The sequence below is a fragment of the Phodopus roborovskii genome, unplaced genomic scaffold, assembly GCF_943737965.1.
Source record: "Phodopus roborovskii unplaced genomic scaffold, PHOROB, whole genome shotgun sequence".
Classification (NCBI taxonomy): domain Eukaryota; kingdom Metazoa; phylum Chordata; class Mammalia; order Rodentia; family Cricetidae; genus Phodopus; species Phodopus roborovskii.
In genome coordinates this window covers 37,424,898-37,438,693 of record NW_026126433.1, presented here as the reverse complement: position 1 = coordinate 37,438,693, position 13,796 = coordinate 37,424,898, and the positions used below count along the sequence as shown (strand labels likewise).

Here is a 13,796-nt window from a genome sequence, read left to right as displayed (position 1 = left end):
AGAAAAGTACTAGAGTATTAAATGCAAAAAAAGAACCACAAATCCAAATCTTGTTCTCGAGTAAAAAACTGTAGGTTGCCTGGGAACTTCTCTAGCTGCTAGGTTGTCACCTAAAGGAGAATTCTGACTAACATTAGGTTATTCCACCAATATGCAGAGTATAGTTCTTCAGGGAAAGCGATTTTTTTCACTGTTGGATACAGAACATCATTCCACACACAGTAGTCCTGCTAATTATGGGGACTGTGCTACAATAACATCTTTATTCTAAGATATCACCTATCTTACCAATAGACCAGAGATACTACACCTCAGTTGCCTTAATATCCCTACTCAGGAACAGAACAATGACTGCTCCTATGCCTGGGGACACACACAGATCATCAATCAGACATATATTAATGGCTTCACAGTAGCAACACAAAATGCACTCAATGTCACATTTCCATAGGAAAGGTTATACATACATTATACACTTCAATTTTGAAATGTGGACTCAAAAGCATTCAGTTTTCAGCAACCAATTTAGTGATTGTCCCAAATCTTCATATCCTAATTTAGCAGAGCAAAAGTCCTTCTTTCGCTGCCAAGCGCTGGCGGTGGACTTTGTCTTGTTGTAGCTCTTCATGATTAGGGTGCCAAAGTTTCATGATGATCCTTTCAATGTTAAGGGCATACACAGTATGTGTAGGAATGACTTCCCTGTGTACCTGTGATTTTAAAAATTACATGTTTTCAATTATGCTTCAGTAGACTTGTTTTTCCAGTATTCAAAAGTATAACTTGTATTTTTAAAAACTTATGACTTAGGTGCCCTATAAACTTTAAGTCAGGACATAGTGACAAGTCATATAAGAAAACTAAGCAGTCCTGTGGGATGCTCAGCAGTTAAAAGGTAGTTGTTACGCAAGCCTGATGACATGAGTCCAGTTTCTGGAACTCAGATAAAATAAAGGTGAAAGGAAAGAATGACCCCACAACATTGTCCTCTGACCACACACAAGCCATGACACATTTTACCCACATGCATGCACCTTTAAAATTTAAAATTAAAATAAAAAGCCTGAAAATAAGGAACTATGGGATTATTTGGAATAGGATATTTGTTTTAATGAGAGGCAGAGGATGAAGAGGTAACTTAGGAAGAACTACAGGGTTTTAAAATGAGGTTACTACTGTTGACCATAAAAACAAGTCAAAAAGTAAAATAGCTAGTATCTTTGTAGATTCACGGGCATTAATGTAGCAATAAATCCAAGTAAACCAGGAGCCAAGAAATACCTGCAGAGCTTCAAAAAGGTCATACATGTTCACTGGGGGCAAGGATGCAGGTAGAGTGTCCCCAGAACATGCCAACAGGAATGCGGCCTGCTGTTCAGCATCGTCAGGATGTGGTTGAGAAGCTGAATTCTGACTGGCACAGGGAGCAGAAAAGGCTGGAGGGCTGGAGAAGAAGTTTTTTAAAGAAATATTCTCAGTACCCAGAATGGAGAGAAGTAAACACCTAGAATAGAGAGGCTTGCTGGAACACACCCCATTCTGAGTATCTTTAAATGAATCAGAAACCCACCACCTTATACAGAAAGAGTCCATGATTTTAATTTTCAAAAGGTTCCATGTGTCAGGCTGGAAACAATATAATGCAGCCATATTTACTCCCTCTCCCCACAATACTAATACATTTACTTTGCTCGAGGTACTGAACCAAACTGTTTCCTGCCCCTAAAGAGTTTCCAGTCTGGAGAAACAAAACATATAGATAAACAAAAAAAGCAGTATAGCTGAAAGAATACAAAATTAAAAAAATTATGGAGAAGGCAAATCGTACAGATAACAAGGTTAAAAACTAACAATAAGAAAAGCAGCAGAGACGATGTGAAAAACACCACCCATTATCTTGCTAGCTTCCCAAAACAGGAAAATCAGAAGCCAGGCCTGGCTTTCACATCAGTACAGAAGAGTAACTAGAATTGCCAGCAAGGTACAAGGAGGGAAAGCAGAGTGGGGAGGCAGTGTGGCTTAGAGCTTCAGATGGAAGCAGCTCTGCTCAAGGAACAGCTTCCTGGGAATGAAAACAAGAATAGAGAGCTCCAGGGCAAAGCCTTGTCAGAGCCAACCCCCAACACCCCTTACTCCATCTTTCCCTAGCGAATGATTTAAATATGCAACAATCTCAAACAGACATGTCTGAATGAGGTTTGGGTAGTAACTCACCACAGATAGAAACCTAAATAAGGACCCCAATCTGAGATGACACTCACTCATCACAGTGTCTCTAGTCTGGGGATGGCCACAATGCCACTCTCCATGTGCTGCCAGCTCCCCTTACATCTGCCCTCTTTCTGTTATGTTCACCACTGCCACTCCAGCCAGCCATCCTAGTCTTAAATGTTTGCTTTGATCCTATCTGTATCATCCTTACCTCTTTCCTCCCTTCCTCCATTAGGCAGGTAACCAGACAGACAAAATCCAGTCTTTCAAGATGTGTAGCCACTGCAGTTACCACAAGGCAAACCACTGCAATTTCTTTTCCAAAAGGTTAAAATTAACACTAAATTTTGTGGGAAAAGCAGAATGGATAAAGATAATCTGAACCAATTCATGAAAGAGTGGCTTAGAATTGAAGATGGTCCTAAAAGCCCTGAGTCTATTGAGGACATAGATCTGTTTCAACAGGATGCTGAGGACAATCAGAAGACATGGGCACAGGCCACGACTTTGAGCTAAGCCATGAGCATCAGATGAGGTCATGGAGAACAAACATCATCTACCATTCTTCCTCCTCTTCCCACCATCAGACACTCAGCTTTAGGCCATGAGCAGGCCACCTTCTCACCAAGCAGAGGCCATCATTAGGGCACACTACCTGAAGGGCTACTCCATCCCACATACAAAGGGAGAGGCAATCAAATAATCACCTCTGCTTAAAAAAATAAATACCAAAATAATTCACTATAAAGCATGCAACTAAAAAAATAACTTGATGTCAAATCTTGCAAAACATAAAAATTGATTCTTTAACAATGGCATCTCACATAAAAGGTCAGTGACCAAGCAGCAAAGGACCAATGCAAAAGTACAGGAAGCCACTCACCCTTCAACCAAATTGTTGTAAGCCACCACACTATTCTTCAGGTATGGTTGTGGGGTCACATTACTACCAAAAGCATATTTAAAATGGCCATCTCTGACCCGGTAAGCTTTCCTTCTTGACACAACTGATGTCAGTATATCTTTGAGGTGATTCTGAAAAACAAAAGAAAAATAGCACAAGCTCAAAAGCAAACTATACAACTTCCATTTCATTCCAAATGGTCTTTGCATTTGGTGATGTAGAATGGCAAACGCTCATGAAAACAGCCCACACCGATGTAGGACATGGGGAGAGAAAGGTGTGCTGGCTTCACTTCACTCTCTTTAAAGAGGCTGTTCTATACACAGTGTTCTTTGAAGTGTATTTCATTTTGTTTGCAATGCTGAAATTGAACATCACATGGGACCTCACATGCTGGGCGAGTGCTCTCTACCACTCCACATGCACTGAGTTTGTTTCCCTTAAGTTGACTTTTTTTTTTTTTTTTTTTTTTTTTTTTTTTTTAAGGCAAATGACTTTGAAATCTGACTTAAAATGAGACAAAAGTTTTAAGACCTGGTATTTACTGGTTACCAAAATCACTGCAAGAGCTGTTGCTCTCAAAATCTCTGCAGACAGAGAATACTGTGCATGTTATTCAACTCTCTTCACTTTTAGAAGATCCAAAAACATTAGAGCTGGTTGGGAACATAAAAATAGGACATGCCCAGCATATGTTAGCACAATGGAACCAGGATCAGGTCAGACATTTCACTTATACCAATATGACTTTCTTCTATCAAGACATCCTTGTGCAATTAAATATGGGTTTTCATGCAGAACTCATTCAATGTTTCGAGTGCAACCACTATCTCAGAAATGACTATGAGGATAATAAGACCCAGAAAATTATCAAGAGTTACTTGAGTATTGTCTGGTATCTATGCAATGGAATAGTGGGTCAAACAGTTTCACTGTTCAGATTCCTACCTGACACTTCAATTGTAGCACTACCTCAAACATGAGTGACTTGAACCACTAGAATTTCTGATTTCTGTTTTTGCTTAAAAACTTCCTATATTGACAAGTTAAAACAAATTTAAAAAGAGATAAGCAAAAGTATGGATGCTACAAGGAACCTTTCTTAAAAAAAAAAAAAAAAACCTGTCAATTACACAACCAAATTCTTTGGTTGTGAAGTACAGAGTATTTCTCTTCAATGATAACAGACATGAAACCTGAGTAGCATTCAGTTCCTTTCTGTCAATATCAGCTTTAAGCATACACACAATCTCCCAACAATCATTACCTGTAGTTATTTCTACCAAGAGCAAACCCACCTCCACAGCATAGACAACAGCAGAAACAGCTTCCTCAGTGACGTTGTCCAGCCCATGCTCATAAGCAGTGACAATCATTCTCCCTTCAAGCTGACCTCGTGTGGGGAGCATCATAGTGTGTGAACAGAGTTTCAAATCATCATCATCCTGGGGATCCTTTGCCACAAACTGCTGAGCGCCAGAGAGGGGGTTCTGAGGCTGGAATCTATGCTGAGTAAGGAAACTTCACAATTACTCACTCCAATAGCAAGTAACAAGACAAACAGAAGAAACCCATCTGTTGGAATTAAAGACCCATAAAACTATACCGAAGGGTATCAAAAATCTCAAAGTAAAAAGTAAATCATGGGCTGGAGAGATGGCTCAGCCATGAAGGGGTAGTAAATCATGTACAAATTATCATAAATTCACATCTATTACATGTTAAGGGGACAATGGCTATCTACACAGCAAATTGTTCTTTGCCTTTTTGAAAGTCTTGCTATACCTAATAACCTAGATGGGCCTCAAACTTCTAATTTATCTGCATCAGCCTCCCAAGAGCTGGTATTCCAGCGGTGTACCTCCATGCCTACAGCCATTTACTACATTCAATTAATACCTTGGTGGTCACAAAATGTATGGCCTTATGCTAAAAATAACAATCGGAAGAGACACAGAACTATATTAAGAAAGTCACAGAACTTTAATTGTAAAAAATTCTGGAGTATTACAAAGCCTAACTGATCAAATGATATCTCTGACAAATATTCCAAGCTAATGTTATAGAACAAAAGCAGCTCTTCAATGTGACTGTTTACATTCCTAACAAACAGCCTAAGGCATGATCTAAAACACTCAACTTTTGTTCATATGTACACACTTCAGTATTCATATGAAATTCATATATTCCACCATCACTGGGAGATTTGTTTCTGGTACCTTTGATTTTACAGTGGAGACTATATATATATATATATATATATATATATATATATATATATATATATATCAATATTGGCATCTTTCCATTTCCTAAGTGTAAAGCTGTGTCATATCCACCACATTTTAAACCAGGTATGCCTCTAGAGACAGTGGAGTCCCCCAGGTTGAGTAATATTACTGACATAAAGCATAGAACAGAAAACTTCATCCTAACTAAAAACATATATTCTAAAAGGTTTACAAGTTTATAGCCAAATGCTTCATATTCTCTATACTGATTTCTAAAAGCACAGAGCACAGCTAGGTATCAACAGAAGTTACCAGAGGCTGCAGGCTAAACGTTAACCAGATGCCTTTGATCTGAGACCTGAATGAGAACACAAGCGTGCTTCCAATCATTGGAGACTCTGAAGTGCTAATCATAACACTTATGTGTAAATGCTGGCTAGAATACGTTTTAAGATGTATTTACAATCTTTATTCCTAAATCATTTTTTTTCAATTCTGCTGATGACATTTAAAATTACAGCTACTTAGCCAGGTGCAGTGATGCCTTTAGTCCTAGCACTTGGGAGGCAAGCAGATTCCTGAGTTCAAGGCCAGCCTTGTTTATAAAGCAAGTTTCAGGACAGCCAGAGCTACACAGAGAAACCCTGTCTCAAGCCCCCTACCCACCCCCCAAAAAATTCATAGCTATTTTATCACACTAGTACTTAACCCACAGTTGCCAGGATCTATTGGAGAATGACCTACATCAAATTTTTGACGAACAGAAGAAAGCTTTTTCTTGCCCTTGGGTTTTCCAGGCTTGGCTGCAGAGCCCCCTGTCCAGGGCAAAGATCCAGCACCCTCTACAAGACAGAAAAGCAATAGTCACAGTGAAAAAGATAGTAACCAAAGTGAAAACTGACAACAGCTATTTTTTTTCCCATTGGGTACTAGAAGCACGGACCATTTGGGTAATGAAAATTTAAATGATGAAATTCAAGCCTGAATATTCTCTTTCTACTTCTCTATAAATGAAAGTATAAATCTCAAATCACATGTATTATCAAAGAAGAAGAAAATGTTATTAAAGCCGCTGAATTCGAGATTATATTAAACAGAAAGCCTAGAAAAGCTGAGGAGCTCCCAAAGGACAAGGGTAATAAGGTAAAGAGACATACACTGAAGCTAACAGACCCAGAGATGGGTGTAAGCAACAATGAGCAACAATGGACTGTGGTAATATTTTGTTTATGATCTAACAAATAAAGCTTACCTGAGGATTAGAGTGCAGAGCTAACCACATTTGTTAGCCATAGAGGCCAGCCAGTGATGGCACACACCTTTAATCCCAGAACTTTGGAGACAGAGGCAGTCAGATCTCTGTTAGTTCAAGGCCACCCTTGGCTACACAAAATTGATCTAGTCTAAAATAGACAGAGCTCACAAGAGAGTGATCCCAGCACTTGGTATCACACACCTTTAATCCCAGCACTAGGAAGGTGGAGACAGGAGTGATATGGCTGGACCAAGAAAGGACGACAAGGCAGAGGAGACAAAAGTTCAGGGCAGTCTGAGGCAGCAGTCAGTCTGAGGATGCAATCTGAGGACAGGATCACCCCTTTGGTCTGAGCATTGGTAGTGGTAAGAACTTTCTGTTAGCTGGCTGCTCTACTTCTCTGATCCTTCAGCTTTCACCGTGATAGCTGACTCCAAGTTTTTATTATTAAGAACTAAGAGAATTCATGCTACAATAGAAGACTCACCATAAGAACATCGGGATGCAGTGTACTAGTAAGGAGCAGCCTTTACAACAACTTTCTGTGCTGATTTTCTTTTTAGGACTATGAACATAGTACTTTAATTTACATATGTATATATATATTTTTTCATCACTTGGGAAAACACACACACACACATATGTAAAACAATACTTGGGGGAAAAAAATCTCCAAAATAGTAATTTCAAAGGAGTACTCTTATAAAATAGTTTTTGAAGTTTTTTTTTTTTTTCTTTTAAATATGTGCACATAGCCTGGCATTGGTGACACGCACCTTTAATCCCAGCACTCAGGAGGCAGAGGCCTGTGAGTTCGAGACCAGCCTGGTCTACAAGAGATAGTTCTAGGACAGCCTCCAAAACCACAGAGAGATGCTGTTTCGGAAAAAGAAAAAGAAAAAAAGAAAAAAAGAAATATGTGCACATGTGTTTATATGTGTGTGGGGGAGGGGGAAAGTAATGTATACATGATTGTAGGTACCTGAGGAGGTCAGGGGCTTTAGATCCCCTGGAACTAGAGTTACTGGAAGCTGGTAGCCATCTGACATGGGTGCTGGGAACCAAACTTTGGTCCTTTCCAAGAGCAGTATGTTTTTAACGGCTAACCCATTCCCCAGCCCCACCATCAAAATCATTTATTTAAGAGAAAAACATACTCATAATTGTAATAACAGGTTATACCACATTTTTAAGATCCATTATTTTTATTTTATGAGTGTGAGTGTTTGCCTTCATGTTCATATGTGCATCACAGATCCCCTAGAATTGGAGTTACAGGTCGTTGTGGGCTGCTGTGTGGGCGTTGGGAACTGAACTGGCACTCTGCAAGAGCAGTGAGTACTCTTAACCACCAAGCTGCTCAGTTTAACCCATTTTAATGGGTTATAGTTTGTTTTGTTATGGGGGGATTGCCAGTGAAGCTTTGGAGGGGGTGAGAGTAACCTGGGTTCTACAGTAGGCTCTACAGAAACCTACTCCTGCAATTAGAACTGGATCCTAGGTGCTGGCAGGGAGAGCTGACTGCAGGGACACGAAGACGCAAAACAGACTCAGGAGAAAAGATGGCAAGAGGGGTAAGGACACAAAGGGAGGAAGATGACCCAGAGAAAGGGGGTTTCCCACAGCACTCAAGACTGGTTTTGGGCCAAGACTGACTACCATTTAAGGAGACAGGGCCTCAGACAAATTTTTAAATTTTTGTTTTGTTCTGATGGCTGGTTTTGTATCTATTAAAGAGGCTAACAACACCCTGAAGAGTGACTGTAAAGATTAAGTTATCTATATGCCACATATTATTAAAATTGTATAACTGCAAACCAATTATAAAATTGTATAACCAATAACATACATTCAAGAATACGGAGTTTTTATTTAATTAATCAGCCAAGTATATACTTACTAATACCATTTTTCACGTGGAAATGTACTACTTTATAGATTCTTACATCTGTTTTTCTTGGTAAATGTTACTGTATCTATTTTGTAAGTATAAAAGCTAAGAATCATCAAGTATTAGTCTAACCCTGAGCCCACCCCTGGTCTCTCACCAACCTTGCCTGCTGGAGTGTGGTGCTCTCAACATGCCTACCTAGACAGATCCAATCCTCACAGGTTGGCTCTTCTGCTAAGCGCAGGAGGTTATCATTATGACCCAACTTTAGACATACATAAAAGAAATCTGGCTAAAGTCCACTTCTATTTAAGTTAAACAGAACACCTGAAACCTGACAGAGTGCAACCTGTGTGGTGACAGCGTGGTAAAGGGTCAGGGAGCCACCCCCTCTCCAATGCCAAACCTTTAAGAACCACCACCATCTACTACACACAACATCAACAGCTTCTCTAAGAGCCTTAGATGGTAAGACCACATTTGAGTTCTTTATCAAATAAGCCAAGTTAGTTACAATGATTAAGAGGCATAATACAGGGGTTGACTAGAGAGCTGATTCAGCAGTCAGACCTGGGTTCCTTGCACCATGTTGGGTGATACCATTGTCCATAACTCCAGCTCCAAAGGGTTGTAACACTTGTAACTGTATTCACTTTGCACATAGACAGACACATGAATAAAAATAATAAAAACATAAAACCCCAGCCATTTCCTGGTTGCCTTTTAAGATATCCAGAATCACTCCTGCTTAACAAAAAAAAAAAAACAACACTATCTACAGAGGCAGGAAGAACCCCATAAAGCTCGGTTTTTAAAAATGTCCAGGACAGCTTTTAGTACAAGGGAAGATTTCAGAGCACACACTTAACCTTTGCCTTACAAGCTGAATCCTGACTCCACCAGCTCCTCATTACTCCATCTAGAATATAGCAAGCTGAGTGGAGAGTAAAAGTAGTAAATACTAAATATGAGGAAAGCATTTGTTTAGGGTGTGTGTGTACATGTGTGTCTGTGAGCACGCACATGGGAGAGTATGTACAATGATTATCACCTACATACCTTTTTTTTTCTTGGGGGGGGAGGTTCTGGGTAATTCAGGTTCTATTCTATTTCCTTTGCAAACCTGAGTGGTGTCTGATAAAGAAAACTAAATCCCAGTGCTGCCCAGCTTTGCCAAGTGAATCCACACTGGAAACATTCCCACTCCCTTACCTGGTGTAGAAACCAAAATCTGGCAACGTGTGAGGATGGCCAGCAGGAAATCATTATGAGAATGGACTGGAAAAAAAAGGAAGGTTGCCATAAGTCAAACAGGGAGTATCTTCAACATAAAAACATTAGCCTAGCTTGTAAATACTTTAAATGTTCCCTCACTTTCTACCATTCTTTACAGTTAACTTTTTAAACCAATACTGTTAGGATTATCTTAGATACCATCAAAAACAAAAGTACTTATTTTAAGTCTGGAGAAACTTGGAGAAATGAAGACCTACCATTGTCCTGTGTGAGGAGCCTGTGGGCTTCTAGGTCGAACTCTTCCTTGCTGATCTTCTGCTTGAACCACAGCTTTAAATTGGCCCAGTATCTGCAGAAGGAGAAATAGCACTAAAAACCACAGAGTTCACTCTAGCTACTCCAACTCCCAAGGAAGAAGTTTATAAACTCCAGTGTCAGTGGCTGGCTGAGCTGTGAGAACCCTCCCAGAGTTCCTCTGGTGACTCTGCCGGCCCAGGCCAAGGCTTACATAAAGAATGTCTGAGTTAGAGTGAGCCCATGAGGGTGACTTCTAATCCAGTCTGTCTTGTCTGCATCACAGAACAGGGTAGAACTCCAGAACCCAGCAGAGAGGTACCAGGGGAAGTCTCAGAAACCAACCCTGTGTGACTATGCATGTGTGATCCTGGAAGGCACAGTAGCTAACCAGAGTTAAAGCCAATCATACACACAAGCCATGTCCCTCAAATTTAGCACCATGTAAGACAGTTGACTTCTACATCCTGTGAGCACTGTGTACCAAAAAAAAGAGAGACAATTCTACTATGCTTTTTAATTAAGGTTTATCACTCATCACTACAAAAGCATAAAGGCATCCTATTGAAGGCAAAAGGCTGTCATTTTTACTTATTAAAATAATTTTTTAATTTAATTTCCTCCGTGCATCTCAGAGGGTGTTTCTGTGATACTATCTGGCTGCCCATGGAGGTTGGTGTGAAGGTCTTGAAACTGAAAACATAAAAAAGGAAAAAGAGTCCCTCACCCCAGCCAGCTTAAAACCTCTGTCAGTTGAAATCAGAAATTGCAACACAACAAATCTGCCTTAAGACCTTTCTCCCTTCCAGGCTGTGAAACTACAATTTTCTAGTCATCTCAACAGAAAACCCTTGTGCAACTTTAATGGCTCCAAGATTTTTACTTTTATCAGATATAAACCCATCCAATTCAGCAGCAAAAAGAAAGAAAATTGTACATACACACACACACACACAAAAAAAGACAGCCATCAAAATGTATATGCTAAGACACTTAATTGTGACTCTCCATTGAGAAGCTTATGCCCACACTTGAGTATGTCTTATCCTTTCCCCGGGCATCTCTTTTAACTCTGGTGCTTAATACCTACAAGTAATAATAATCATTCTTTAAAGCCTTTTACAAAAGCGGGGCTCCACCAGTGAGAACCAGGCACCTTGAGCCACTGTCTTGAGAACCTTTCTATTAACAGACCCCGGCTCTTTTTAGGTGGCTGCTCTAGACAATTCTGCATCGATGCCAGGGTTTTGCCAGAGTTGAGGGTCCCCCAAAAGATTGAGGCACTTCTGCGGGCTGCGTAGGTTGCAGCTAACTAAGGGAGCTGTCACTCAGTTCCAGTCACTGCTGACAGTCTGGCTGGGCGCCTGGGGGTCCTTTCCAACCCCAGGGAAGGAAACGTCGCACAGCCGGAACCAGAAGCCCTGGCCCCATCCTGGGCCGGTGGCTTTGGGAGAGTAACTAACCGGCTTCTCTGGGTGCCGGTATCCTGTCTACCAAATGGGAGTAGTGACTGTCGATCTCACACCATTTCGGAAGGCTGGATAGTTAAGTACGTAAGGGAGTAGGAAAAGGCGTCCCATGCCGGCTAGGCTGCCGTCCCTGCGGATGCCGTGTTGTTGGGGGGACCGACTTCACCCGGGGTCTGTGTGTCTTCCGAACCCGCTTTCCGAGCGCTTCTGGTCCCGGGGCGCCGCTGGCTTCCGCCTCCAGGAAGCCCTCTCGGCCCCCCGCCCGGTGCGCCCCAGCTCCGCCGGCTCCCTGGCGCCCCCCGCCCCACGCGCGCATCCCCGGTCTCTCTGGCGCCCGGGAGTCGGTCCTCCAGCACCTCGAGTCCCGGCACGGGGGCCGCGGCGGCCGCGAGGCGCCTCAGGCCTCCCGGAGGCGTGGGAGTCCCCAGGGAGGACGGCAGCCCCGGGCCAGGAGCACGCCCGCGCACAGGCCCCGAGGCAAGTCCCAGGGGCTCTTACTGTTTCACGTTGTCCCCCAGCGCCTCGCTCAAGTTCTTCTTGGCCGCCTCTAGCTCGCTCACAAAGGTCGCCATTGCAGCGCGCGTCTCAGCCCGTCCGTAGACCGCGCGGCCCACAGCAGCCAGCAACCGTAAGATCAACTCGGCGGAAGGTCTGCGCTCGGGACTCCGCAGGCTCGACTCGACTGGTCGGCCCCGCCCCCAGCCGCTCGGGAGGCGTTGCGTTTGTTTGGTTCTCGGCCCCGCCCGTCTTAGAGTCGGGAGAACGCCGGGCTAAACTCCGTTCACCAACTCCCGCCTCTCGGGTCACGTGATCCGATTCGCCTAAAAGGCGCGTGCCCAAGCTAACACCGCCCGCCCGTGGAGGCGTCGGGACAGTGGCCTTGATCGCTAGACCCCGCCATGACTGACAGGTCGGCTCTGAATTCCCACGGCTTCCTTCCAGAAGGAACAGCTCCGGTCGCAATATCCAATTTATTCTCTTATCCTCAATTTTTTTTTCTGAGTGTTCATCACCTATTGTGACGTTTAGTTGGCTTATCTCGTTTTCTGCCACTCAAACATAAGTTCCCTAAAGGCAGGATTTTGTTATTCAGGTACTGGACATTCAACATTTATTTGCTGACCAAATAAAATAATTCTCAAACAGGAAACCCGGTCCTAGGGGGAGGTGAGAGGTAGAGAGAGACAGGAGGACCCGAAAATCTCAGTGACCAGCCAGCCTGGCCTGGAAAAATGCAAAGAAAATCTTTTTCAAACCAAGGTCAAGTGGAAAGACCCACACTGCCAAAGAGCGGGGGGGGGGGGGAGGAAAGGAAAAAGGAAAAAAAGAAAAAAAAAGATGATGAAGACAAAGAAAGAAGAGGAGAAAGAAAGGGGGGAGGGGAGGGGAGGGGAGGGGAGGGGAGGGGAGGGGAGGGGAGGGGAGGGGAGGGGAGGGGAGGGGAGGGGAGGGGAGGGGAGGGGAGGGAAGGGAAGGGGAGGGAAGGGAAGGGAAGGGAAGGGAAGGGAAGGGAAGGGAAGGGAAGGGAAGGGAAGGGAAGGGAAGGGAAAGGGAAGAAGCCAGTAAAAGAAACACACAGTGGCCTTGAGACCAGAGCCAAATCCGCCCCTGACCAACTAAGCAGAAACTAGCCAATCCCTGAGCATGAGATCTAGCCAATCGAAGCCGAAGGACTGAAATCTGACTAATCACCACTCTGGAAAACTAAGAAGTCCTATATAAGCCCTATACCTGTTCAGTTTGCAGCAATCTTCTGTCAGTCTCCTGGATTCTTCCCTCCCAGTAAATCTCCTTTCAGAGCCTGGGCAGAGTGGAGCAGAGCAGGGTTGTAACACTTTACCCCCAGGGAAACCTTTCCTTAGCAGATTGGAGTTGTATACTCCAGGTGACAGGAGCGGAACTGTGACAGCTTCTCTGGGGAAGCCCTCTCCTGCCTGAGCAGAGCTGTTAAACTGGGGAAGTCTTTCCCTGGAGCAGAGCTGTAAGCTGCTACAACTACTGTGACCTTTGGTATTCATTGGCTCCCAACTGCCAGAATACTTTTCCATCTGAACTGTAACACTTAGTATTCTTTGGCTTCTAAGTGTCAGAATACCTTTCCTTCTAAGCTTTAACGCTTACAACTTTAACTTAATATGTTCATACTTTTAGTGACAGCATTTTTTCAAAGATTTTATTTTTATGTATATGTCTTTGTGTGTGCTCTATGTGTATGTGAGCTCCCCCCTGAGGCCAGAGAAGGGATCAGGAACTGAGTGCTAGGGCAGAAGTCTAATCCTCTGGAGGAACTACAAGTGCTCTTGAA

At 42.9% G+C, this 13,796-nt stretch overlaps 1 protein-coding gene across 1 annotated transcript; it reads right to left on the bottom strand.

The window, feature by feature from the left end:
* Window positions 1-382: 382 nt before the first annotated feature.
* On the bottom strand, window positions 383-12,135 carry Tada1 (transcriptional adaptor 1). The gene is made up of 8 exons (XM_051186185.1): window positions 11,990-12,135; window positions 9,986-10,077; window positions 9,705-9,770; window positions 6,091-6,188; window positions 4,414-4,623; window positions 3,095-3,246; window positions 1,282-1,444; window positions 383-710 (listed from the first exon to the last, which is right to left on the bottom strand). Exons 1-8 carry the CDS (start codon window positions 12,061-12,063, stop codon window positions 558-560), a joined length of 1,008 nt encoding a protein of 335 aa, XP_051042142.1. The 5' UTR covers window positions 12,064-12,135; the 3' UTR covers window positions 383-557.
* Window positions 12,136-13,796: the final 1,661 nt, after the last annotated feature.